The sequence below is a fragment of the Scyliorhinus canicula genome, chromosome 5 (assembly GCF_902713615.1).
Source record: "Scyliorhinus canicula chromosome 5, sScyCan1.1, whole genome shotgun sequence".
Taxonomy (NCBI): Eukaryota; Metazoa; Chordata; class Chondrichthyes; order Carcharhiniformes; family Scyliorhinidae; genus Scyliorhinus; species Scyliorhinus canicula.
Genome location: NC_052150.1, coordinates 165,022,658 through 165,049,094, shown reverse-complemented (window position 1 = coordinate 165,049,094; position 26,437 = coordinate 165,022,658). Strand labels below are relative to the sequence as shown.

General features: G+C 42.9%; 1 protein-coding gene across 8 annotated transcripts in view; it reads right to left on the bottom strand.

Moving 5' to 3' along the window:
• Positions 1–690: 690 nt before the first annotated feature.
• Positions 691–26,437, bottom strand: part of nmt2 (N-myristoyltransferase 2) — a 57,547-nt gene continuing 31,800 nt past the window's right edge. For all 8 annotated transcript variants that reach the window (XM_038797956.1, XM_038797954.1, XM_038797955.1 and 5 more), the window contains 5 exons: positions 19,039–19,147; positions 18,416–18,586; positions 13,200–13,367; positions 9,299–9,436; positions 691–2,338 (listed from right to left, as the gene is read on the bottom strand). In XM_038797956.1, coding sequence (XP_038653884.1) covers positions 2,318–2,338; positions 9,299–9,436; positions 13,200–13,367; positions 18,416–18,586; positions 19,039–19,147 — 607 coding nt within the window. In that variant the 3' untranslated portion in view covers positions 691–2,317. The remainder of the gene's footprint in view (positions 2,339–9,298; positions 9,437–13,199; positions 13,368–18,415; positions 18,587–19,038; positions 19,148–26,437) is intronic.

The following is a 26,437-nucleotide window of genomic DNA, read 5'->3' as shown; positions in this document are numbered from 1 at the left end:
TACATGTAAAACTATTCCTTTGTTTTCCATTCTAGTCACAATTTCCTACCCCTTTCTTCCAAAATTCCTTTGCAGCCTGTAGCGCTTTACTGGTTTCTGGTTATACAGGATACAACAGTCCCCTAACACCTCATTGAAATAGACAGTTCACACACATGAAATAAGATTATTAGCGGCTTATTCATTAAAGGTGTGGGATCTAAATCTAACCATGCCCTTATTCTAACCTCTAGAATATAATTTTCCAGTAGGTTTTATTGAATAGTAAAACAGAAACTGGAATACAACATGCAGAGAGGTTACAGGTTTACATCCATAATTATTCTCACTTTTCCAATCTCATTCATATCATGGCCAAGATGTCTGGCAGAAATAGACCAATTACCATCGAGATAAATTCAAAATTGGAGAACAATTGACCTCAAATCAAAATTAGGTCATGCTGAAGAATCGGTTCTCTCAGCAGTTAATTGTGAAGGGAGATCTAGGGGGGGAAAAAAGGAGCAAAACAAAAGCATCCATTCGGATATATATATAATGGTACAAAGGTTAGGCTTACAGGATGACTCAACTGTATTACACTGTCTAAAATTTATCGATTTTAAGTGACATAATTAAATACATTCAAAGTTTACACTAATTGAAAGTATCAAAGTTTACACTAATTGAAAGAATCAAAGCATGCACAAGTAATAGCAAAGTTGTAATGATTTTTATTAATTCAGACATCAAACAGTCATGCTGGTGACCTTAAAACATTACTGAAATCAAAAAGTATATTCTTCCTCTGGCAACATTTAAACCATTCCAGAACCGATTTATGAATAGGTAATTTTTCACACATTTTCTAGTGTGGGGCCTTTTCAGTGAAGCATGCATAGCAATAATAGTAAACTGTACATAACCCGTCACTTGACCAGGCAAAGTTTTAAGCTGCTGAACAGCTAAACATGCTTTAACAAACAAGGCCCAAATCCTTCCTTTTAACATAATTTGTGCAAAACACAACATAGAACAAAGCTTTCAGCTTTCACTCGTTTTTTAAAAAAAACTATTCCCTTTGATTTAGTTTTGTTGTCAGGTATTCACATGTGCAGTTTATGCTTAAAAAAAAATACATATTTGACTCCATGTCCAGGCGTCTGGAGAAAAAAGAAATACCCAAATGTTCATGTGTAGAGAATGAAAAAAGATTTGGCAGGAGAAAGATGCTAACCCATCATGATTTTAAAAATATTTTAAATCTACATGTATCGGTGTGATTGCCACTACATGCAGCCTTCAGCTGCTGTTCTCTTTAACGTCGCCAACTCAATTGCTCCTGTTATGGCTTGTCCAGTGACCTGAAAATTAGTCACAAACCAGGCTCGCATCTCAAAAGTCAAGCAGCTTCAGGACTTCAATCCCTGATCAATGAACTGTAAAGCAAGTACTTTCACCACTGCTATTGAGCCACACCAGGTGGCATTTAAAAAAAGCTTAAAAACTAACAGTGACAAATAAAGCGTTGCCCCAGCCTTACATAAAAAATGTGGGGAATGTCGCCTCTTTCACAAATAAGCCATGAATACTACCTATGAGCAGCCAGGTTGCATTGCAGACATTGCGGATGCATACGGAATAGAGTGGGACATTTTCCAATTTATCTGCATTGCTGAAAATTCTGGAATTTGCACTAATGCATTATTGCAAAAACATTCCCACATTCCATTACAAATATGACACAAATGGGTAAAAATCAGTTTGTACCATAGGTCCTTCAATGTTCCCATAGTGAACACTTAAAAAAAAACACTGGTCAATAAATAGAAATCTGTCTGGCAGTACATGACCACCCACAAGATATAGCAGTAACAATTTTCTTCTTCACGCAATTTATTACTGAACCTCATTTGTACAAAAGACTGAGTTGTCATTCTGCAAAAGAAGCCTTGTGTTCCTCACTACATTAGGTAGCAGTAACATGTTCTTCATGAATGTCTAAATGTAGGTTTGCCTCTTGAAACCAACAAAAGTGCATTCAAAATCATCTTAGGCATTGATGAGAATTCTTATTCAGGTTGCCAATAGTTAAAAGATAAAATTCATAGTGATTTAAATTCTCAACAAACAATTATGCAACACTTTACTGCACAATAAAATCAAATCCTAAAAAAGAATCAATCGTCTCCATTCTGTTGAAAGCAAAGTGTGGCTGGAACTACTAGCTCCTTTCACAAAGTTGTGTGTTGAGCTGGTAGATTTTTGTCACTGAACAAAGGCATGATATTGGACCCTGGGCTTCAATGAAGAGATTCGACAGCAGTAGTAGACTGTTCTACTGCAGCACTAGACCAACCTACAGAAAAAGGAAATCAAAATTTTCAGTGAAAGTAGGGGGAAGATAGACAAGCTTTCATGAATAACGCTATGGAAATTTTAAAATGCAATAATTAAGTGAGGACATAATTGAAAGATTGCATACAACCACAGCATTTTAAAAAGGGCAGGAACATAGAACTAGAAGTACATTTTATAAGTTATTATATACTTAAAAGTGGTAAATATTTAGAATTATTTGCTGGACATGGTGGTAGTGACAAAACACTTCAATGGGAGCTTATCGGCATATGATAGTGGCATAGTGGTATCACCACTGGACTAGTAATCCAGAGACCTAGAGTCATGCTCTGGGGACCTGGGCTCGAGTTCTGCCATGGCAGATGGTGAAATTTGAAATCAATAAAAATTCGGAATTAAGTCTAAAAAGTGACTGTAAACCCATTTTCGATTGTCATAAAAACCCATCTAGTTGATAGAATTTACAGTGCAGAAGGAGGCCACTCGGCCCATCGAGTCTGCATTGGCTCTTGGAAAGAGCACCCTACCTGAGGTCAACACCTCCACCCTATCCCCACAACCCAGTCACCCCACCCAACACTAAGGGCAATTTTGGACACTAAGGGCAATTTATCATGGCCAATCCACCTAACCTGCACATCTTGGGACTGTGGTAGGAAACCGGAGCACCCGGAGGAAAGCCACGCACACAGGGAGAATGTGTAGACTCCGCACAGACAGTGACCCAAGCCGGGAATTGAACCTGGGACCCTGGAGCTGTGAAGCAATTGTGCTATCCACAATGCTACCGTGCTGCCCACACATTCACTGGACTCCAGATCCACAGCAATGCAATTGACTCTTAAATGCTCTCAGGGATGGACAATAAATGCTGGCCTAGCCAGCGACGCCCACATCCCATGAACAAATAAAAAAACAGAGGGCAATCATAATTGATTTTTTCATTTTTTAAGTTTATTGTTTATCACCAATATCTGTAAGATTGGACTCCCAACAACTCATCCCAGTTTGCCTAAAATTATATTTGCAAAGGAGCTTGTGTAAATTAGTTTTTAAAATCACCAAAATAAATAAACATTACAAAATAAGTAAACTAGATTAACATTGTTCTGAACTTTAAGATTTGTTGAATTTCAGAAAGTCACACGGTAACTGAAATTACTCAACATTTCAGCTACTTGCTCCAGTTGTAATGATTGTTACACCAGAACCAACATTTGGAGTTCTGATGCTTAAAGAGCATAAAAACATAATAGAAGTAGGCAGTTTGACTTATCAAGCCTGCTCTGCCATTGAATCAAATTATGGCTGATCCTCCACCTCAGCTGCATCTTCACACATTGTCCCTTGATTTCCTTAGTATGCTAAATATGTTGATCTCTGACTTGAACATATTTAAAAGGTCAAAGCACCCATAGTTCTTTGGAGTCAAGAACTGCAAAAGGTTCATGAACCATTCAATGAAGGATTTTTCATCTCAGTCCCACCAAGATCCATGACCCTGTGTTCTGGAGTCCCCAGTCAGGAGAAATAGCCTCCCAAAAACAACAAGTCAAATCCCTAAGAATTTTATGTTTGAATAAGATCCTTCTCTCATTCCTCGAAGTTCTGGGGAATTTAGGCCTAGTCTCCTCATAGGACAAACCTCTCATTCCAGGAATCAGTCCAGTAAACCCATTTTGCACACCCTCTAAGGTTAGTGTGTATTCCTTAGGTAAGGGGACCAAAACTATACACAGTATTCCAGGTGTGGTCTCCTTAACACCTATAACATTGCAGTAAGGTTTTTTTATGCTCCAACCCCCTTGTATTAAAGGCTAACATGCCAAATGTCTTCCAAATTGCTTGCTGTAGTGTATGCTAACTTCCTGCGATGTGTGTGCGAGAACACCCAGATGCCTCTGACCACCAACATTTCCCAGTCTATTAAAAAAATATTCTGCCTTGATATTCTTCCCATCAAAATTAATAGCTTCTCATTTCTCCACATTATATTACATCTGCCAAATTCATACCCACTCAGTTAGCCTGTATTTTAGCAGCCTCTTTGTAGTCTCTTCACAGATTACTTTCCTACTTTGTACCATCAGCAAACATGGATACATTCAATCTCATCAAAGCCATCAATATAGCTTGTACACAGCTGAGGCCCAACCACTGATCCTGTGGCAAACAATTAATTATAACCTTTCAACATGAAAATGATCCGTTATTTCTACTCTTTTCTGTCAATTAGCCAATCCTCAAATCCATGCTAGTATATTACCCGCAATCCCAAATTTTATGTAATAAGCTTTTATGAAATGCGTTTTGAAATTTCAAGGAGACTTCATCCATGGTTACCCCTTATCTACACCACTAGACATATCCTCAAAAAACCTAGGGATTGTCAAACACAATATTCTTTTCACTATCTGTGTTGACTCAGCCCAATCATATAATTTTTAAGCGTCCTGTTATCACACCCCGATAACATTTTTCCTGCCTCTGATGTCAGGCTAACTGAGATATCGTCCTGTTTGTTCTCTCCCTGCTTTCCCGAATAATGGCATTGTGTTTACTATGTCCCAATGCACAGGAATCAGTCTAGAATATAAGAAAATTTGGAAAATAAAAACCAATGCAATCACTACTCTGCAAGCCATAACTTTCAAAATTCTAGGGCGTAGATCATCAGGTTCAAGAATTTTTTGGCTTTTAGCTCCAATAATTTCTCTAGTACTAATTCTTTATGAATATCAATATCCTTAAATTCCTAATTTTCATTCATTCTTGGTTTTCATTATTCTGATTGTTTATTCCACCATGTAGACAGACACAAGGTATTTGTTGAACATCTGCCACTTCCACATATCCCACTATAATTTCTCCTGTCTCTGCCTCTAATAGGTTCACGCTTACTTTCACTAATCTCTTCTCATTTTTACATACCTACAGCAATTTTTACATTGGCCCGTAACTTCATTGGAGTGGCAATCAGTGGCATACTTCCATTCTGTAGCAACTTGCCTTCACTTGAAATCCAAAACCCCTGCCTCACCCATCCTTCTGACTCAGGCTGGGTGAGGCTGAAGCAGCGAAACAGCTCAGTGGCTCCAACAGCAAGGTGTAAAAGGAGCACAGTTAAGGAGATCATGTTCCTGTTTATGGCACTAGCTGTCTGGGTCCAGGTCCGGACATGGATTGGGGGAGGGGGGGGGGGGCTAGCCACTGTGGAAATTGAGGGAGTTGGGGTATGGATTCGGTTCGGGTTAAGCCCAGTTGGGTCAGGGGTGTGACCCATGTGGGGCTCGGTCTGGATCTTTAAAATGGTTACTCTGAAGTTAGAAAAAAAAAAAATTCTACCTCTTTCAGAATAACTATGAGTGTAAAGCTGGCAGAACCAATGAAGTTAGCGAGGAAGTTAGTTCGACTGGACAATTGCCATGAATTCACCAGCGAATCTTTGGGGTACCCCCCAACCCCCTCCGCTCTCCCTCAAATGCAACGCTGAGGTGATAGGAAGTTATATATTTTAATGGCGCTAATTTGTTTAGTCTCATATCTTTCTTTTTTTGTCAGTCTTTGCTGTGTTTTAAGATCCTGTAAGTACCTGTAAGCTACTTTGGCAGCATTATAAGCCTCTTCCTTTAATCTATCAACTTTAACTCTATTATTAGCCATAGCTGGATGACTTTTCCAGGGATATAGAACATAGAACAGTACAGCACAGAACAGGCCCTTCGGCCCTCGATGTTGTGCCGAGCAATGATCACCCTACTCAAGTCAACGTATCCACCCTATACCAGTAACCCAACAAACCCCCCCCCCCCCCCCCCAACCTTATTTTTTAGAACACTAAGGGCAATTTAGCATAGCCAATCCACCTAACCCGCACATCTTTGGACTGTGGGAGGAAACCGGAGCACCCGGAGGAAACCCACGCACACACGGGGAGGACGTGCAGACTCCGCACAGACAGTGACCCAGCCGGGAATCGAACCTGAGACCCTGGAGCTGTGAAGCATTTATGCTAACCACCATGCTACCCAAATATATTATTCCTTAAGAGAATGCAAGTGTTGCAAACTATGAAACTATCGCCTATTTGCCATCATATCTTTTAACCTAGTTCCCCAATCTACTTTAACCAACTCACCCCTCAGACCTTCATAGTTTGCTTTGTTTGGATTTAAGATCCGGGTTTTGTACTTAATTAGATCACTCAAACTCAATATAAAATTCTGCTGTATTATGATCAATCTTTCCTTTACTACAAGATTAAATAATTCGGTCTCATACAAACTTGATACTTGATCAAGAAAACTATGAATGCATTCCATGAACTCATCCTCAACACCATTTCAGCAAATTTGGTTTGCCCCTCGATAAGAAAATTAAAGATCCCCTACTCCTCCAACCTAATTATTATATTTCCCTTGTTACATGCACCTTCTAATTTCCTGATTTACACTCTGCCCAGCGCTATAACTACTGTTTAGGGGCTTGTAAACTACACACACTAATGTTTCTTAATTCTACCCAAACGGATTCTACATTTTGATTTTCAGAGCCAAGATCCTTTTTCTTTACAGTCTTGATCCCATCTTTAATATTGGGGCAATTCCTCCAGTTTTGCATTTTGCTGAACTCTTCTAAAGGTCAAGGATCCTGGAATATTTAATTCCGAACAGTGGTCTGCAAACACATCTCATTAAAGGATAATTTCTGTCCTATTAATTTATCAATTTTGTCGTGTTTGCTGCTGCCTCATGGTGCCGAGGAACCAGGTTCTCTCCAGGGCCCCGGGTCACTGTCCTTGTGGAGTTTCCGCATTCTCCCAGTGTCTGCGTGGGTCTCACCCCCACAACCCAAAGATGTGCAGGGTAGGTGGACTGGCCACATTAAATTGCCCCTTAATTGAAAAACAAATTAATTGGACCCTTTAAATTTATTTTTAAAATAATAATTTTGTTGTGGTTGCATCATGCATTCAATTACAATGCCTAGCTATTTTATTTTTCCCTTATGTCATTCTAGTTACTAATACTCCATTACCTTTGTTCAGCTCTCTGTTCCTTCCTGACCCACTCTGTTTTTACCCAAATTGCTGTACATCCTTAACATTTCTTTTAATTTTTTTGAAATTACTCTTTGCTGAATCATCCTATCCCACCACTTCCTAAGTTTAAAGCTCTATCTGTTCTCAATATTCAATTCACCAGAAAACTGGACTCAGCCCGGCTTAACTGTCCGTCTCAATGGCACAGCTCCCTCTTTCCGCTGCGCTGGTACCAGTGCACCACAAATTAAACCCTTCTCCCACACAGGTTCATACTTCCTAAATCAAAGTGTGCAGGGATCTCTCCCCTTTCCTGATGCACAGCAAAGTCGGTGTCTCAGACCCCAGCTCAACAGCTGTGAGCTCAAGTTCCTCATGATGCAGTTACTTGCTGTAAACATTGTTGTCTGGGATTGCAATGCTCTCCCCAAACTCCCATGTGCTGTAGGTATGGCACGAGACCTGCATGGTCTTCCCTATATAGTTGTGGATTATTTAATTAATGAACAGTTACAGTTAGTAGCACAAATGCTATCCCAAAATGTTACAAGCTGGGCACTGTCAAACTTAAAAAAAACGATTGTTTCCATTATTAACTATCATGTTTCAAGATATGTATATGTGGACTACCTAAAATAAGTTAGAAAAACCTGTGTTGCCTTCTTCAATTAGGCTGCCATATTATTCAGGCTTAGCAAAAAAGATTAACTATTATTAGCTGAATGCAGAAGATTAATTAAGGTTACCTAATTCTGTTCACCTCAGAAACTTCAACATGTTACAAATTCAAGTTTAATGTATTTCCAAATATGACAGTGATGGTGAAGATCTTGAACCACACGCAGCATTCAGCATGGATATATAGATGAGCTGAATACACCTTCATCATCATATTTAAACTGGTGAAGGCAGAATTATTTTAAACTGCTTTAACAAATTACTTCTTCTTGTAAGCCAGATCCCCAAACAATTCTTATGAAATAGTACCAGTGAAATATCTCAATGAATAATATATTTTGGTCTCTAATGCTCAATAGCACTTAAAAATTGTTTGTTCTTATACCAACAACTTCATTTATACAGCACATTTAACATAAGAATACATCCCAGAATGCTACACAAAAGTCATCAGAAAATAAATGCCCATGGTAAAGGAGACGCTAGAAAGGGTGAATAACGTTTGGTAAAGTGCTGTATTTTACTAAGGGCTTAAGGAGGAGAAGAATGTGAATCAGGGTGGTTTTGGAGGGATTTCAAGACCTAGATGGGTGAAGGCATGGACACCAATGGTGGTGTGAATAGAGGGGAATGCAAAAAAGGTCAGACCCAAAGCAATTAAGGGGGGTTATCCAGCTACAGGTTAGAGATTGGACGTCAAGGCCATGAAGGGAACTCAACACAAGGGAAATTTAAATTTGAGGCATTGTGCGACTGAAAGCCAACACCAATTAGAAAAACTAGAGGCAATGGCTGTGTCAAACTAAATATTAATGCACATATTGTGAGCTTATGTCCCCAGGATCTGAAACACTCTGCTGGCATAAAAGCAACAGAAAATTTGACCATCCAAATTCTTGAAAGACTGCAATTGCACTAGTAAGGATATCCAAGTTGGGGTGTGGCTTCGGCACCCTAGCATGATCAGGAAAATTAACCTTCTTACTGAGGGGACTGAGGGATTGGTAATGATTGGAATAGGCTTTTAAACCAACATAACTGACTTGGACTCTCTCCTCCCAACTAATGCCACCCACCTCAAGTGATTTGCCAATGCCACATCTTCCTCTCCTGCCCAAGTTACACCCATGTTGGCACCAACTCTGACCGAAGATATCCAAAATAACTAAATCCACCCAAACTCTGAATTCTAGAATTTGTGGCCTTAGTGTTTACAATAAAGATAGCAGTGCTTCTCACCTTCTCAGGTTCCATATCTGGGCACCTCCAATTGTACAAATAGTACTGTAAATTGCCATCACCTATACCAAATTTTAATTTTTCTAGGAATGTTTTGTTTTCCATCAGATCAAGTGCATTCAAGACATCAAATCCTTTCTGTAAAAGCAAAACAAAATATTTATTAGGAAATAGATGGGAGTTGACTGTGCCAGAAAAAATAAAACCTTTCAAAATGATTCCTTGCACGCTGAGGACTTTTCTTGCACTTTGCCTAAATTATTTCACTTACCGTAACTGTTATTTGGGGTTACAAGATTGCAAAAATATTTTTTAGATAAGGAGAAGCAACTATTTAGCAGGGTAAAATAACTGCTGCAACAGTCTACAAAGAATCAATTGTAGAAAGAAAGCAGAAAAAAAAGACCTGAAGATAGGGGGATAAACATGACAATACAAGTAGAGTGTCTCAAATCTGGCTATCCCAAAACTGGAATGGTTCAAAAACTGAATATTTTTAACTTGGGTGCTGCTCCTGGAATGGGAGTGAAGTATTCTCAGGTTGAACCCAGAACAAAGAATAATGGTAAGTTGTACACACACCGGATCGGAATTCATTGCAGCGCTTTGCGAACTGCCTCCCCAGGCCTTCCCTATAGTCCAGACACAAAGCTGTCTGTTCCACCAGTGGGAACATTCTGATTCCAACATTTCTGGCTGCTTTTAAGTGAGAGGATCAGAAATCAGTTATTTCCTTTCGTCCCAATTATTGCAATCCAAGCGAATGCTGTCACTCCACTGTAAGACTGAGAGATTTTCAAATATTTGTCCAATCAAATTTTTAATTCTTTAACTGCAATATCCAATTCAGAACGTCTTTAAATCTCATGATGATTTGCAGCACTAAAGAACTCTTCTTCCCATGATCTACAACCTACATATTTTTACGACATTGATGATTAGTACGGAGTGTGGTAGAGACAGCCTGTGTGTGTGTGAAGGAGTTGGTAATACAATCCAAAGTCCGACACTGTCTCTGTCCCAAGGGTGCTGGATTTAGGACACTGCATCTGTACATGAAACTTAGTGAGTTTCTGATTTTCAACTTAAGCATGAAAATATCTCCGCCTTCTGTAGCCGTAGAATTTTCTAACTCCTGTTTGCCAAACTGGATAGTTTTGTACCACTTAACTAGTGTAAGAATCCTTCCTACTCAATCCCTTATTTTCCCTTTATTTTTGTCATTATCATTTTTGATCCATACATGCTTAATGGACATCGATCTTTAAGACAAGCAGTGGCGAGAACGAGGAATTCAAGAAGTTACATCACAGTATATGGTGTTGCTAGCTTTGGACAGCAAGACCCAGATCTTTCAGCACCCAAGAAATGGGGTGGGACTTGGATTGATTGATTGGCTGATGACCAATGAATTGGCCAAAAGGCTATATTCTGCTCGGTAACAGGTGGTGTTTGGATCCTGCATGAGTGGTATGATTCCCAGAGACCTAAAAAAACATGAGTTTGACTTCTGGAAGGACAGGGGTAAGGACCTGCTCCCTCTCTTCTCTTTACAAAAAGGCTGAGAATTAAAGCATTTCTTTACTTACAGAGAATCTGAATCAATGAATCTACAGGGAATCCATTACAGGGTGAAAACAAAGACCTGGATTTGAAAGTCAACTTTGAGGAAAGGTGAACTTAAAGTTAAACACCTTAAAAAAAGTCGCTTTCAGAGAGAGAGAGAGAGAGGGGGGGGGGGGGTGGTGGAGGATGGGGGCAAGTTAAAGTGGGGGGGGGGGGTTATAAATTACATAATAGTTAACCAGTTGTATTTACTGCATATTTTATAGTTCTTGTTATAAATAGAAAGTTATTGAGTTTAAATTTACAAACCTGGTGACTGTAATTATTGGACAGCCAAGGACCAAAGATTTTGGGTATTTTTCTAAGAATTATTGGTTAATTCAATTAGTGTTATGACTCTGGGTCAAGTGGGGCTGGAATTGACCACGCACTAACCCAGTGTGTTACAATACTAGAATTATTCTAAGGAAATGGCAAGCTAACATAGTTACCGAAATTAAATAATACACTGTGAAGCTTAATTAAGAACATATTTTATAAGCATATTAATTATACTCCTGTTCCTGAAAACACTCACTCTTTCCAGGGTACAGTTTTATGGAGTCAACAAACCATGTACCATTCCCTGGTAGCTCATCCAAATAACTATTCTTTAAGACCATGATTGCCAGCATAATACTAACTAACGCACAAGATCACAGCCTAATTATGCCTTCATCAAATCTTAACGTTCACTGTTCCTGTTGAGATTCCCATTACTCTTCATCAGGCTCATTCTTGTCTGAATTGGTTAGCACTTTCGGGAGATACCAATGGACTGGTCAGGTGGGCAGAACAGTGCCACCCAGAGATGTGAGAGGTCAAACAAGCCAAGGGAATACACAATAAATGGTAAGATACTAAGAAGTGTAGAGGAAGTGAGAAACCGTGGAGTGAATGCGTACAGATCCCTGAAGGTAGCAGCACAGGTTGATAACGTGTTTAAAAGGCATGTGGGATCCTTTCATTAATTTGCCACGGCATAGAATATAAAAGTAGGGCTGTTATTCTGGAACCATATAAAAGGTTTGTTAGGCCGCAACCTGAGTACTCTGTGCAGTTCTGGTCACCTCATTACAGAATGGATGCAATTACACTAGAGAGGGTACAGAGGGGATTTATTTGGATGTTGCCAGGACTGGAAAATTGCAGCAATAAGGAAAGACTGAATAGGCTGGGGTTTCTCTCCTTGGCGTGAGAGTAAGTAGAGATCTGATTGAAATGGACACAATTGTGAGGGATCTGGATAAAGTAGTTGTGATGGACCTATTTACTTTAGCAGAGTGGTCAGTAACTAGTGGGCAACGATTTAAAGTGATTGGCAGAAGGATTAGAGAGGAGATGAAGAGAGGTTTTTTTCACTTTGAGAGTTGCGGGAGTCTGGAACTCATTGTCTAAATGTGTAATAGGGGCAGAGACCCTCAACTCATTTAAAAGGTGTTTGGATATGCACCTGAAGTACTGTAACCTGAAGGACTATGGGCCAAATACTGGAAAGTGGGATCAGGCTGGGCGTCTCGTTTTCCAACTTGTGCAGACACTACGCTACAAGTGGTCTTCTTCGGTGCCATGAGCTTTCTATGATTCTATGAAGTTTATTAAATTTTATGATCACCTGTCCATTGGCATTGAAATATTTACTAGCAATTATCAATTTAAAAAAATGCTCTTAATGCCCCCTCCCTACCGATAAGTATGAACTTCCACAACAACAACAAATTTATGATAGGCCAACAAATGTGTATAGTGATAATCGCAAACATTCAGGTATCTTCAAATCCTAGTAATCAGAATTTGTGTTGTCTTAAGTAAGTCTTAAATGGAAATCCAAATCAAGTCCACTTTAGGATGCATTAGCACTTCAAGTTCTTATCCCCACCAAAACTCTCTTATTATTTAAATGTTACATTTTTGGCTCTACTCCTTCGTGTCATTAGTCATAAAGATCTCTCTCCTATTAGAAAACAGTTAAAAGCTCCAACCATGCATGAACCAGCAATGTACACAGAATTGCACTTCCAGCAAACTATAGCTGACGATTTGAGACCCTTTGCTCAATGACAGTAAATTCCGACATATAATTCAACAAATTTATTCTAGAAACAAGCGGTATTAATTACATTACGAGAACAGTATTCAGTACTTCACAGTTCACATAAACAAGTCATGCTGTAACTGCTATATTGCCCTCAAAACATCTTTGTAACTCAATTAACCATGAATACATTTTATGCTGCAACTGTCATATACGCTGTTAGATCTTACACTTCAAGAGATTAAAGAACAAAAGGTTTACCGATTTTGCAATTATTAGTGCATCATTCATAAGATCAATAAGTGGGGTTTCAGTGTGGACGTTATAAAAGGAATAGGCAGCCTTAAGATTCTTATGAATAGGATGATGCATAACCGTGGAAGGTAAAGTGTAGAAGCTCACAAAGTCTGTCAGTTCACCATCAGAACCCTGAAAGAAAATAAATAGTTGTTTAAAAGAGTTAATTGAAGGATAAAGGCATTTTGAATTCAGTTTGATCATCTTTACAAAACTTGTCCACAAATATATGGACAATCCAAAATTAGCAACAAATACAACAGCTAACTGATACAAATGAAAACAATAATTGCAAATATGTTTAGAGGGTAGAGGGAAGGGGAACGCAGTTTGTGTATCACTGTGATTGATATCTGAAGGAAGCTGAAGTAATATACATAAATACTTGATTGTTGAATAAGTTATATTAATTGGTCACTTTCCCAAAGGCGACTTGTTAAATAATGTTCAAATAAAAATATTTCAAAATCAATAAGGTAGAAAAGGTTAATTAGACATAGGGGTGAATTCTCCGCCATCGGGATGCTCCATTCCACCAGCAGAACACCCCCGCCTGCGAGTTTCCTGGCGGCGTGGGGGGCTACAATGGGAAATCCCATTGGCCAGCTGCAGAATGGAGAATCCCACTGCCAACAACGATGCGTCACCGAAAAGCATACGTCTGGGAAGCGGAGGATTCACCCCATTATACTTTGTTGAAGGAATGCTTAATATTAAAGAGAATTTGTAGTTTTGTAATTTAAACTACACCCTAAAGTACAGAGCAATTTATAAAAACTTACTAGAATATGTATATAACATCCCATAATTTCAAGTTTCATAAATTACTTTTGGCTAATACAGAAGCGGTGGAAAAAGCACCCACTGTACAAGTCCCCTCGCTTTCTATCAATAGGTGATTTCCCCAGAACACAAATTGTGCATATAAGCACTTATTTTTCAGTGGTGAATCAGAATGCCACACTAGATGTATTTAAAACTAATTTTTGAAAATTTTGAAATCCATAATGCTTTTAGTTGCATAAAGACATTCCTAGCACACATTTTATAAGATAAAATCACGTTCCAGAAGGCTACTTTTCTAGCTCACAATGTATGCAAAGAACAAAATCAAACCACAAGCATAGGTGTTTAAAGTGAAGAAACGATTTTAAGACAATTTCTGTGCTATTCGAAACCTGCTCCCTCCTCTCCAGCTCAGCACCTGACGGCAGCTAAAACATCACAACCCATCTTTATTCTTTTGTAGCTCATTTTTAAAAAAATGGTGCATTCCCAATATTGATTGTTTATACTTTTTGTTTTTCAAATTGAAAATTTGCTAGACTATTTTGTCTCTTGTTGAGGGCATATTAACTTTCTTGCCAATTTCTGGAAAGTACCAGCATTCAACTATCTAAACAAGACAAAAGCTGGTTGCCAGCTGCCTGCCAAAAACCCCCATAGATTTTAACTGCTGAATTAATTGTTGACGAATTATAGAAAGTACAGCACAGAACAAGCCCTTCGGCCCTCGATGTTGTGCCGAGCAATGATCACCCTACTCAAACCCACGTATCCACCCTATACCCGTAACCCAACAACCCCCCCCCCCCCCCCCCCCCCCCCCCCCCCTTAACCTTACTTTTAAGGACACTACGGGCAATTTACCATGGCCAATCCACCTAACTCGCACATCTTTGGACTGTGGGAGGAAACCGGAGCACCCGGAGGAAACCCACGCACACACGGGGAGGACGTGCAGACTCCACACAGACAGTGACCCAGCCGGGAACCAAACCTGGGACCCTGGAGCTGTGAAGCATTTATGCTAACCACCATGCTACCGTGCTGCCCCAATTCATAAATTTGCAAAATTACCTTCCGATTTCCATTTCAGATTAAACATAGTCTAACACAACCCAATTTTCTAAAGACAAATTTTAATGGAATATTTCAAAGAAAACAAGTATATAAAACATTGAGCCAAATTGAGACTCTATAACATACAAATAGCAGTGCATTCTAGTTTATACTCATTTTCCAAAGTAAGTCATTTGTTTAATTCCACCACAAGGCCTGGAAATATTCTGTACACTTCTCTAAACTACTTCTGCTGTATTTATACATTGAAGCAGCCCAACCACAACTATATCCCATATTCCAGAATTGGCCTCACCATTGAGTACACAATGTCAGTATAACTTGGCTTGAATTTAACAAGGAGATAGAGGTTCAAACTAGTGAAAGGGAAATTTAGGGGTAATATCAGAAAGTTCTTCAGCATAAATTCACACCCAAAGCCTATCAGTACCTGACTTACTTGTCCATATGCTTTCCAACACTTACAAAATAATTGGACATAAAACCCTTCCACCCAGCCCATTCAAATTCAGCCTTCCAAAAGATGCTACAATCTCCACATTGCAGCACCCAATTATACTTTAAATCTTTCCAGGATTCTCACCTCCGCTGTTTTATCTGGTACCCTGTTCTATACAATGACCAGTTTGCATGAAGAACTTTCTGATGTTACCCCTAAATTTAACTTTCACTAGTTTGAACCTCTAATCTCCTTGTTAGAAGTGTGAACTGGAGCTAAAATGTAGAATTCTAGCTCCAGTATTCTAAAGAAATAGCACTCAAATGTAGCCAAAAGTTTCAAATTTCAGCCATATCAACATTTTTAAAAGACAGATGCCACCTGCACCCTCTAAAGCTTGAAAATATTTATATCTCCAAACAAACATAAAAATTAGGATCAGGATCAGGTCAATCGGCCCCTCAACACTACTCCGCCATTCAATGAGATCATGGCTGATCTATTTGTAGCCTCAACTCCACATTCTGCCTACCCACAATAAGCTTTAACTCACCTCCTGACTCCCCAAGGCCTATCCACCAAGGCACAAGTCAGGAGTGTGATGGAATACACTTCACTTATCTGGATTAGTGCAGCTCCAACAACATTCAAGAAGCTGGACTGCATGCAGGGCAAAGCAGCCCGCTTGATTGGCACTTCTTCTACAAGCATTCATTCCCTCCACCGACATACAGTGGCAGCAGTGTGTACCCTATACATGATGCACTGAGGAACTCACCAAGGCTCCTTAGGCAGCATCTTACAAAACTACAACTGCTATCATCTAGAAGGACAAGGGCAGCAGAAACATGGGAACACCACCACATGGAAGTTCCCCTCCAAGTCACTCACCATCTGACTTGCAAATATATCACCGTTCCTTTACTGCCGCTGGGTCAAAATCCTGGAATTCCCTCCCTAACAGCACTATGTGTACACCTACACCATATGGACTGCAGTGGTTCAAGAAGGAAGCCCGCCACCACCTTCTCAAGGGCAGTTAGGGTTGGGCAAAAAAACAATGACAACATAACTTGCTTTCCTGCAAATGTTCTCAACATGAGTTTAAGTAGTGCCCAAGTTTTTGAAACAAATCAAATTTTGAATAAACATTTATTTGACTGTATTTTAATATTACCTGTGAAACACAATAAGGCTGCCTTATTCTTTTTAAGCATATAAAACTTACAATTTTAAAAAACAAAGTACCTATTTCAGCAGGTCTGGCAGCATCTGTAAGGAGAGAAAAGAGTTAACGAATTGAGTCCAGATGACCCTTTGTCAAAGCTAAAAGGCATAGAAAGTTGGAGATATTTATACTGATTAGCCGTAGCAAAATTTATCGTTCCTTTCTCCCCCCAAAAACCATGACTGGTTTTGGAATAAAATTTCATAGGTGATAAAAGGCCTCCAATTCCAGCCCTTCCCCTCCCTCCCAGAACAAGGATAGAGTCCCCCTCATTCTCACATTTCACCCCACCAGTCTCCGAAATCCTCTGCCATTTTCACCAACAGCGTGATGCCACCACCAAACACATCCTCCCTTCACTCCCTGTCAGCATTCCGCAGAGACCGTTCCCTCCGGGATAATCTAGTCCCCTCTTCCACCACACCCAACGCCTCTCCCATCACCCATGGCACTTTCCATGCAACAGCAGGTGTAACTCCTGTCTCTTTACCTCTTCCATGCTTAACATCCCAGGCCCAAAACACTCATTCCAGGTTAAGCTGCATTTCACTTGCATCTCTTTCAATTTGGTCTATTGCATTCACTGCTCCCAATGTGGTCTCCTCTATATCGGAGACCCAACGCAGACTGGGTGATCGCTTTGCTGAGCACCTTCGGTCTGTGCGCATTGAGGACCCTGACCTTCCCGTTGCTTGCCATTTTAATACGAGACCCTGCTCCCATGCCTGTCCTTGGCCTGCTGCAATGTTCCAGTGAAGCTCAGCGCAAACTGGAGGAACATCATCTCATCTTCCAGTCATGCATGCTACAGCCTTCTGGTCTCAACATCAATTTCAACAACTTCACATGATTAGCTCTACCCCACCTCGACCCCTTTGTTTTCATTCCATTTCATCTGTCTTTTATTTCTTTCTTGTCTTTCTTTATATATTTTCCCCCCATCTTATTGTCCCTTTCCTTATCTTTTCTCCCCTTTGCATCCCCCTTTTTCTCATTTTACTCTCTCCCAACCATGTTCCCCCACATCTACATTGGTCTCAGCTTACCCTCTGATTTTAGTTTCTCTGCTGTTTGGCCTTTCACACCTTTTATTCTGTCCAGGGACTGCCATTAGCACTCTTTTTCCTTGGGTTTCTGTAGCTGTGATTCATCTTTCATCCCCTCACCCTGCAGTATCTCCCAATTTTTATGCCTTTTAGCTTTGACAAAGGGTCATCTGGACTCGATTCATTAACTTATTTCTTTCTTTACAGATGCTGCCAGACCTGCTGAGATTTTCCAGCATTTTCTCTTTTGGCTATTTTTCGTGTTCAGCCTAGATAACTGTCAAGGGATATAGGGGTGGTGCAAAGTTTATTATAATTTTTTTTCGAAGCAATGTCATTGCACGGGCGGCATGGTGGCGTAGTGGTTAACACTGCTGCCTCACGGCACTGAGGATCCAGGTTCATCCCGGCCCCAAGTCACTGTCCGTGTTAGGTTTGCACATTCTCCGTGTCTGCGTGGGTCTACCCAAAGATGTGCAGGTAGGTGAATTGGCCACGCTAAATTGCCCCTTAATTGAAAAAAAAAACAATTGGGTACCCTAAATTTTTTTATTTTTTTTTAAACAATGTCATTACGCATCCTGACACAACAGCAGTGCATTACCTCTACCACATAAGTGTCAATAATGTTTTCACGGGGCAATAACCAGTGGATCACTTCTTCCTCACTCATCACTGGAGCAAGCTCAAACTGCTTTAGATAATTAAAGAGCAGCTCTTGTACTCTTTTTACATCCTTTTGCTCCATTGGCCTCAAGCCCATTGTCTTGGGGGTCTAGCAGAAAAGAAAGATAATGGAATTGTCAGTGAGATAAACAGAATTTAGTATTGCCATTTGTAACTAAAATGCAATTTAGCCTCCTTTCATGCCATCAGTCCATGTTGTATCTTTATACACATAGCCACTAACTGCACTGAGTATAACTTTAATATTTAATTTAAAAGTACAAATACTGATTTTTCAACATTTGCATCAGAACATTTTTAAAAAGATAATTATTTTAGCACAAGGAAATTATCTTTTGAATAATTTGATGTAACAGATATTGCAGGCTACAATACATTTAGGATAGACAATATTTCAAAGTGTTATTGAGCTGAAACTGTTCAATTCTTCCCTCATTGAAACACATGCCGTAGGAAAATGACAATAAGAAGCCAATTAGAAAAAAGGGTTCATTATTCCATTGTATCTATTTTAGGAAGCAAGTGGTTTGAGCTGCTTACATCTGGTAACCTGTAGAGCTTCATGGTTCTCTGTAAAGTCATGTTTCTGCTGAGATGAGAGAACTTCACTTCCACCAGCTTCCTGGGGTTCAAAGATCGATGCCAGTACCTTGGAATAGAACAGCAGCATTCAACTTAAATCAAATAATCATCAGTGATTTGTAACATGAATGCCCTTAGATCGCAAGTGTTAATAGCAAATTAAATACAGCCTAGTTTTGAGTCAGAATGGTAGGATATGAGTTTATACTCATGCACATGAATCTGGCCTCAAAAAGTTGAGAGTGGTTTTCAAGCATTTCATCATAAATTGTAAGGAAAGTCATCCAATCCATCATGTAGAATTTTGAGTCACAGACAAGGCTACTTCCTTGTATCTCTTCTGATGTTTATTAAGTTAACCCCTTCCAATTCCGCTTCCTTCCATAGCTGCCCTGAAATAATTACTCCCCAGGAATAGACTCTCCCCCAAGCCACTTACAAACTCGTATCTAGTTAGTCCTTGTCACCTGTGCAGTTGTCAGTTTTCTAAATAATTTCCTAACCTCCAACTTGATATTAACTCTCTTTCCTGCTGGCTGTTCTTCGGGGTGGTAGAACTAATCTTTGTTTCCTCATTTTCAAGGACATGGTCTTAAGCATATCTGGAAAACAACTGATTTAAACATCATCCAGAAAAGCAATGATAACCCCAATTTCTTTTCTCCTCTACCAACTGCTTCTATCATCCGCTATCTCCTCCATTATAACCTGTAAAAACAAGTGTGAAGATGCATGGAGTGATGTACAACCCTAAGAACGGGCAGCATGTCAGCACGGTAGTTAGTACAGTTGCTTCACAGCTCCAGGGTCCCAGGTTCGATTCCCAGCTTGGGTCACTGTCCGTGCAGAGTCTACACGTCCTCCCAGTGTCTGCGTGGGTTTCCTCCGGGTGCTCTGGTTTCCTCCCACAGTCCAAAGATGTGCAGGTTAGGTGGATTGACCATGCTAAATTGCCCTTAGTATCCAAAAAGGTTAGGTGGGGTTACTTGGTTAAGGGGATAGGGTGGAGGCGGGGCTTAAGTAGGGTGCTCTTTCCAAGGGGTGGTGCAGACTCGGTGGGCCGAATGTCCTCCTTTTGCACTGTAAATTCTATGATTTGTTTTTTAAATTCAGAGTGCCAAATTTATTTTTTTCCAATCGAGGGGCAATTTAGTGTGGCCAATCCACCTACCCTGAACATCTTTTGGGTTGTGGGGGCGAAACCCACGCAAACATGGGGAGAATGAGCAAACTCCACACAGTGATCCAGAGCCAGGATCGAACCTGGGACCTCGGCGCCATGAGGCAGCACTGTGCCACCGTGCTGCCTTTGATTCTATGATTTGATAAGAACTGCCCAACTGTTCCTGTCATATGCCCCTTACCGTGAAGCCTCCCCCAAGGTATACACTACCGCCCACCCCACACCAGCACAGCAGTCCTTAACCAGCAGATTTCCCTAGTTTCTCTATCTCCCACATGTGTTCTCTCAGCTGACCTTGTTCATGAGATCCACTTCCTTCTCTCTCGACTCTATTTCTGATAAACTGCTTCTAACATTTCTTCCTGGTCCCCATTCTGTAAATACTTCCCTCTCCTCAGACACTGGCCCACTCCCTCACAAAGCCACAGTCATCCCACCCCTCTTTTTAATTCCTCTCTGGCCACAGGGTAGGTGCCAGAAGTTTGGAGGTGTTTTCAGCTAATGTGTTTCTACTTTTCAATAAGGATGGTAGAAATAAATCAGGTAATTACAGCCAGTGAGTTTCACATCAGTGGTAGGGAAACGATTGGAGAAAATTCTGAAGGAGAAAATGAATTCCATTTGAAGAGGGAAGCTTTGATCAGAGATAGTCAGCATGGCTTTGCCAAACGGAGGTCATGCCTAACAAATTTGTTTACATTTTTCGAGGAGGTGATCGGGTGTGTGGATGAGAGTAGATCAGTTGATGTAGTTCATATGGATTTCAGCAAAGCCTTTGACAAGGTCCCTCATGGGAGACTGATAAAGAAGATAAAAGCACATAGGATTCAAGTTGGATCCAACACTGGCTTAGTGATGGGAGACAGACGGTGGTGGTAGAAGACTTGTGGTTTGTGTAACAGAAGGCCAACGCCCAGTGGCGTACCACAGCGATCAGTGCAAGGTCCCTTATTCTTCGTAATATATACTATAAAATGATATATGAGAATGTGGGGGGGGGGGGGTGATAAGTACATTTGCGGATGACATGAAGATTATCAGGTTGGTAAATAGTGAGGAAAGAAGGTCTTAAGTTGCAAGAAAATATAGACAGGTTAGTCAGATGGGTAAATCAGTGGCAGATTAAATTTAACCCTGAAAAGTGCAAGCTGATGCACTTTGGAAGGAGTAACAAGACAAGGGAGTACTCAAATGAATGGCAGGACACTAGGAGCTCAGAGAAGCAGAGGGATCCTGGGGTGTTTGCTCACAGATTCCTGAAAGCGGCAGGGCAGCTTAATAGGGTACTTAATACATACAAGACGCTTGCCTTTAGTAGTCGTGGCATAGATATTAAGAGCAAGGAGGTTATGTTGGAGCTGTCCAAAACTTTGTGAAGGCTGTAGCTGGAGTACTGCGTGCAGTTCTGGTTGCCTCACTACTGGAAGGATGTGATTGCATTGGAGAGGGTGCAGAGGAAATTCACCAGGATGTTGCCTGGGATGGAGCATTTGAGCTAAGAAGAGAGGCTGGATTGGCTCGGGTTTTTTTTTGTTTACAGCAGAGAAGACTATGGGGGGGGGGGGGGGGGGGGGGCTGATTGAGGTGTAGAAGAGACAGGTGGTGTATGGACAGGATGGATAGGAAGCATCTGTTCCCCTTAGGTGAAGTGTCAATAATGAGGGGGCATCAAGGAGCTTGGAGGAGAAATTTGGGGTGGTAAGGGGAAATGATTTTAGATACCTACAGTTGCGGGACTTTGTTCGTAGACAGGTCCCATCTTTCCCGCGCCTCCCGCCAATGGGGATCCTAGACAGAATAGTCTCTGGGAGGGATGAAGGGGAGGGTAGAGTCTCGGGTATTTATAAGGTGCTCATGAGGGAGGAAGGGTCCCAGACAGAGGAACTGAAACTTAAATGGGAGGAGGAGCTAGGCGGGGAAATGGAGGATGGGCTGTGGGCAGAGGCCCTGAGTAGGGTAACTCGACCGCGACATGTGCTAGGCTCGGGCTGATCCAATTTAAGGTCGTTCACCGGGCCCATATGACGGTGGCTCGGATGAGCAAATTTTTCGGGATAGAGGACAAATGCGCTAGGTGTGCGGGAGGACCAGCGAACCATGTTCACATGTTTTGGGCATGCCCTGAGCTGAGGGGGTACTGGGAGGGATTTGCGGGGGTCATGTCCCAGGTGCTAAAAACAAGGGTGGTGATGAGCCCAGGGGTGGCAATTTTTGGGGTTTCGGAAGACCCGGGCGTCCAGGGGGAGAAAGAGGCCGATGTGGCTGGCCTTTGCTTCCCTGATAGCCCGGCGACGAATACTATTGCGTGGAGGGACTCAAAGCCCCCGAAGACGGAGTGGTGGCTAGCGGACATGTCGAAGGCAAGGAGCTTGGAGGAGAAATTTGGGGTGGTAAGGGGAAATGATTTTAGATACCTACAGTTGCGGGACTTTGTTCGTAGACAGGTCCCATCTTTCCCGCGCCTCCCGCCAATGGGGATCCTAGACAGAATAGTCTCTGGGAGGGATGAAGGGGAGGGTAGAGTCTCGGGTATTTATAAGGTGCTCATGAGGGAGGAAGGGTCCCAGACAGAGGAACTGAAACTTAAATGGGAGGAGGAGCTAGGCGGGGAAATGGAGGATGGGCTGTGGGCAGAGGCCCTGAGTAGGGTAAACTCGACCGCGACATGTGCTAGGCTCGGGCTGATCCAATTTAAGGTCGTTCACCGGGCCCATATGACGGTGGCTCGGATGAGCAAATTTTTCGGGATAGAGGACAAATGCGCTAGGTGTGCGGGAGGACCAGCGAACCATGTTCACATGTTTTGGGCATGCCCTGAGCTGAGGGGGTACTGGGAGGGATTTGCGGGGGTCATGTCCCAGGTGCTAAAAACAAGGGTGGTGATGAGCCCAGGGGTGGCAATTTTTGGGGTTTCGGAAGACCCGGGCGTCCAGGGGGAGAAAGAGGCCGATGTGCTGGCCTTTGCTTCCCTGATAGCCCGGCGACGAATACTATTGGCGTGGAGGGACTCAAAGCCCCCGAAGACGGAGTGGTGGCTAGCGGACATGTCGAGTTTCCTGGGGATGGAAAAAATCAAGTTCGCCTTGAGGGGTTCTGTGCAGGGGTTCACCCGGAGGTGGCAACCATTTATTGACTTCTTTGCGGGAGAGTGAGCGTCAGCAGGGGGGGGGGGGGGGGGGGGGGGTTAGAGTAGAGTAGGAGGGAAAATATGGCGGGTAGTACCGATGGGAGGGGAGCGGGCTTGTGCAATATGTTACGGTGGAAGTATTGAAAGAACGTGGATGTTTGCACATTTTTGCCTTTTTTGCTTCCTTTCTGATGATGTCTGTAACTGTTTATAAAGCCAAAAACTACCTCAATAAAATTGTTTATTAAAAAAAAAATAATGAGGGGGCATCATTTTAAGGTGGGGACAGGAGGTTTATAGGGGGCTTGAGGAAAGGTTTTTTTCACATAGGTTGGAGGGAGTCTGGAATATACAGCCTGGGGAGGGTAGTAAAGGTGGGAAGCCTCGCAACCGTTAAAAAATATGTGGATGCTCGACAAATTGAGGTTCCCAAAGGTACAGGAGGAGCTGGTAGAAGGGTTGGGGCGCCGATAGAGCTGCAGGAGCTAATTAAAGGGATAGGCCAGATGCAGGCGGGGAAGGCGCCGGGGCCGGATGGGTTCCCGGTGGAGTTTTACAGGAAATTTGTGGACCTGGTGGGCCCAGTGCTGGTGAGAGCCTTTAATGAGGCGCGCGAGGGGGGGGTTCTGCCCCCAACAATGTCGCAGGCCCTGATCTCCTTGATTTTGAAGCGGGACAAGGACCCGGTCCAGTGCGGGTCCTACAGGCCTATCTCCCTCTTAAATGTAGATGCCAAGCTGTTAGCAAAGGTCCTGGCAACCAGGATAGAGGATTGTGTGCCAGGGGTAATCCATGAAGACCAGACGGGGTTCGTGAAGGGACGCCAACTTAACACAAATGTCCGGAGATTGTTAAACGTGATCATGATGCCGGCAGTGGGGGGGGGAGGCGGAGATAGTGGTAGCGCTAGACGCGGAGAAGGCATTCGATAGGGTGGAGTGGGAATACTTGTGGGAGACGTTGGAAAGGTTTGGGTTTGGGGAGGGATTTATCAAGTGGGTAAAGCTGCTCTATTCGGCCCCGATGGCGAGTGTGGTAACAAACGGGAGGAGGTCAGAATATTTTGGGCTCCATCGAGGTACTAGGCAGGGATGTCCCCTATCCCCCTTACTCTTTGCATTAGCGATTGAACCGTTAGCGATGGCACTGAGGGGTTCAGGGGGGTGGAGGGGACTGACAAGGGGAGGGGAGGAGCATCGGGTCTCGCTCTATGCGGATGACCTGTTGCTGTATGTGGCAGACCCGGAGGGGGGAATGCCGGAGGTTATGGAAATACTAGCGGAGTTCGGGGACTTTTCGGGATATAAATTAAATCTGGGGAAAAGTGAGGTCTTTGTAATACACTCGGGAGACCAGGGAGAGGGAATTGGGAGGCTCCCCTTCAAAAGAGCAGTAAAAAGTTTCAGGTACTTGGGGGTGCAGGTGGCAAAGAACTGGGGGACCCTCCACAAGCTGAACTTTTCTAGGCTGGTGGAACAGATGGAGGAGGAGTTTAAGAGGTGGGACATGGTGCCGCTGTCGCTGGCAGGGAGGGTGCAGTCAGTTAAAATGACGGTCCTCCCGAGGTTCTTGTTTTTGTTCCAGTGTCTGCCCATCTTCCTCCCTAGGGCCTTTTTCAAGAAGGTAACGAGTAGTATCATGGGGTACGTGTGGGCACATGGCACCCCTAGAGTTAGAAAGGTCTTTTTGGAGCGGAGTAGGGATAGTGGAGGGCTGGCGTTACCCAATCTTTCAGGATATTACTGGGCGGCAAATGCATCGATGGTACGAAAGTGGATGATGGAAGGGGAGGGGGCAGCTTGGAAGCGTATGGAGAGGGCGTCCTGTGGCAACATAAGCTTAGGGGCACTGGTAACAGCACCATGGCCGCTCCCTCCCACGAGGTATACCACGAGCCCGGTGGTGGCGGCCACCCTCAAGATCTGGGGGCAGTGGAGGCGACACAGGGGGGAAGTGGGGGGTTTGATAAGGGCACCACTAAGAGGGAACCACAGATTTGCACCGGGAAATACAGGAGGGGGATTTCTGAGCTGGCAGAGGGTGGGCATTAGGCAACTGAAGGACTTGTTTATAGAGGGGAGGTTTGCGAGCTTGGGAGAGCTGGAGGAGAAATTCGGGCTCCCCCCGGGGAACACGTTCAGGTACCTCCAAGTGAAGGCATTTGCCAGACGACAGGTAGAGGGGTTTCCCGTGCTTCCCGACAGGGGGGCGAGTGATAGGGTGCTATCAGGGGTCTGGGTCGGGGAGGGGAAGATCTCGGACATTTATAAGATTATGCAGGAGGTGGAGGAGGTACCAGTAGAGGAGTTGAAAGACAAGTGGGAGGTAGAGCTGGGGGAACAGATAGAGGATGGGACATGGGCAGACGCCCTAGAGAGGGTCAACTCGTCGTCGTCATGTGCGAGACTGAGTCTCATTCAATTTAAGGTACTGCATAGAGCCCACATGACGGGGACAAGGATGAGTCGGTTTTTCGGGGGTGAAGACAGGTGTGTCAGATGTTCGGCAAGCCCTGCGAATCATGCACACATGTTTTGGGCATGTCCGGCACTGGAGGAGTTCTGGAAGGGGGTGGCAGGGACGGTGTCGAGAGTGGTGGGGTCCAGGGTCAAGCCAGGATGGGGACTTGCGATCTTCGGGGTTGGGGTGGAGCCGGGGGTACAGGAGGCGAGGGAGGCTGGAATATTAGCCTTTGCGTCCTTGGTGGCTAGGAGGAGGATCTTGATTCAGTGGAGGGACGCAAGGCCTCCAAGTGTTAACACCTGGTTAAACGACATGGCAAACTTCATCCAATTGGAAAGAATCAAATTCGCCCTGAGAGGGTCGGTGCAGGGGTTTTTCAGGCGATGGCAACCCTTCCTGGACCTCTTAGATCAGAGATAGAAACTGAGGTCGTGACAGCAGCAACCCGGGAGGGGAGGGGAGGGGGGGAGGGTGTGGGGGAGGGGAGGGGGGGGGGGGGGGGGGATAACAACGAAGGAAACACGGTATCGGTGGTGTCACGGGCAAGGCCTGCCCGAGGATACTGCCAGAAACGACAAGGTGGT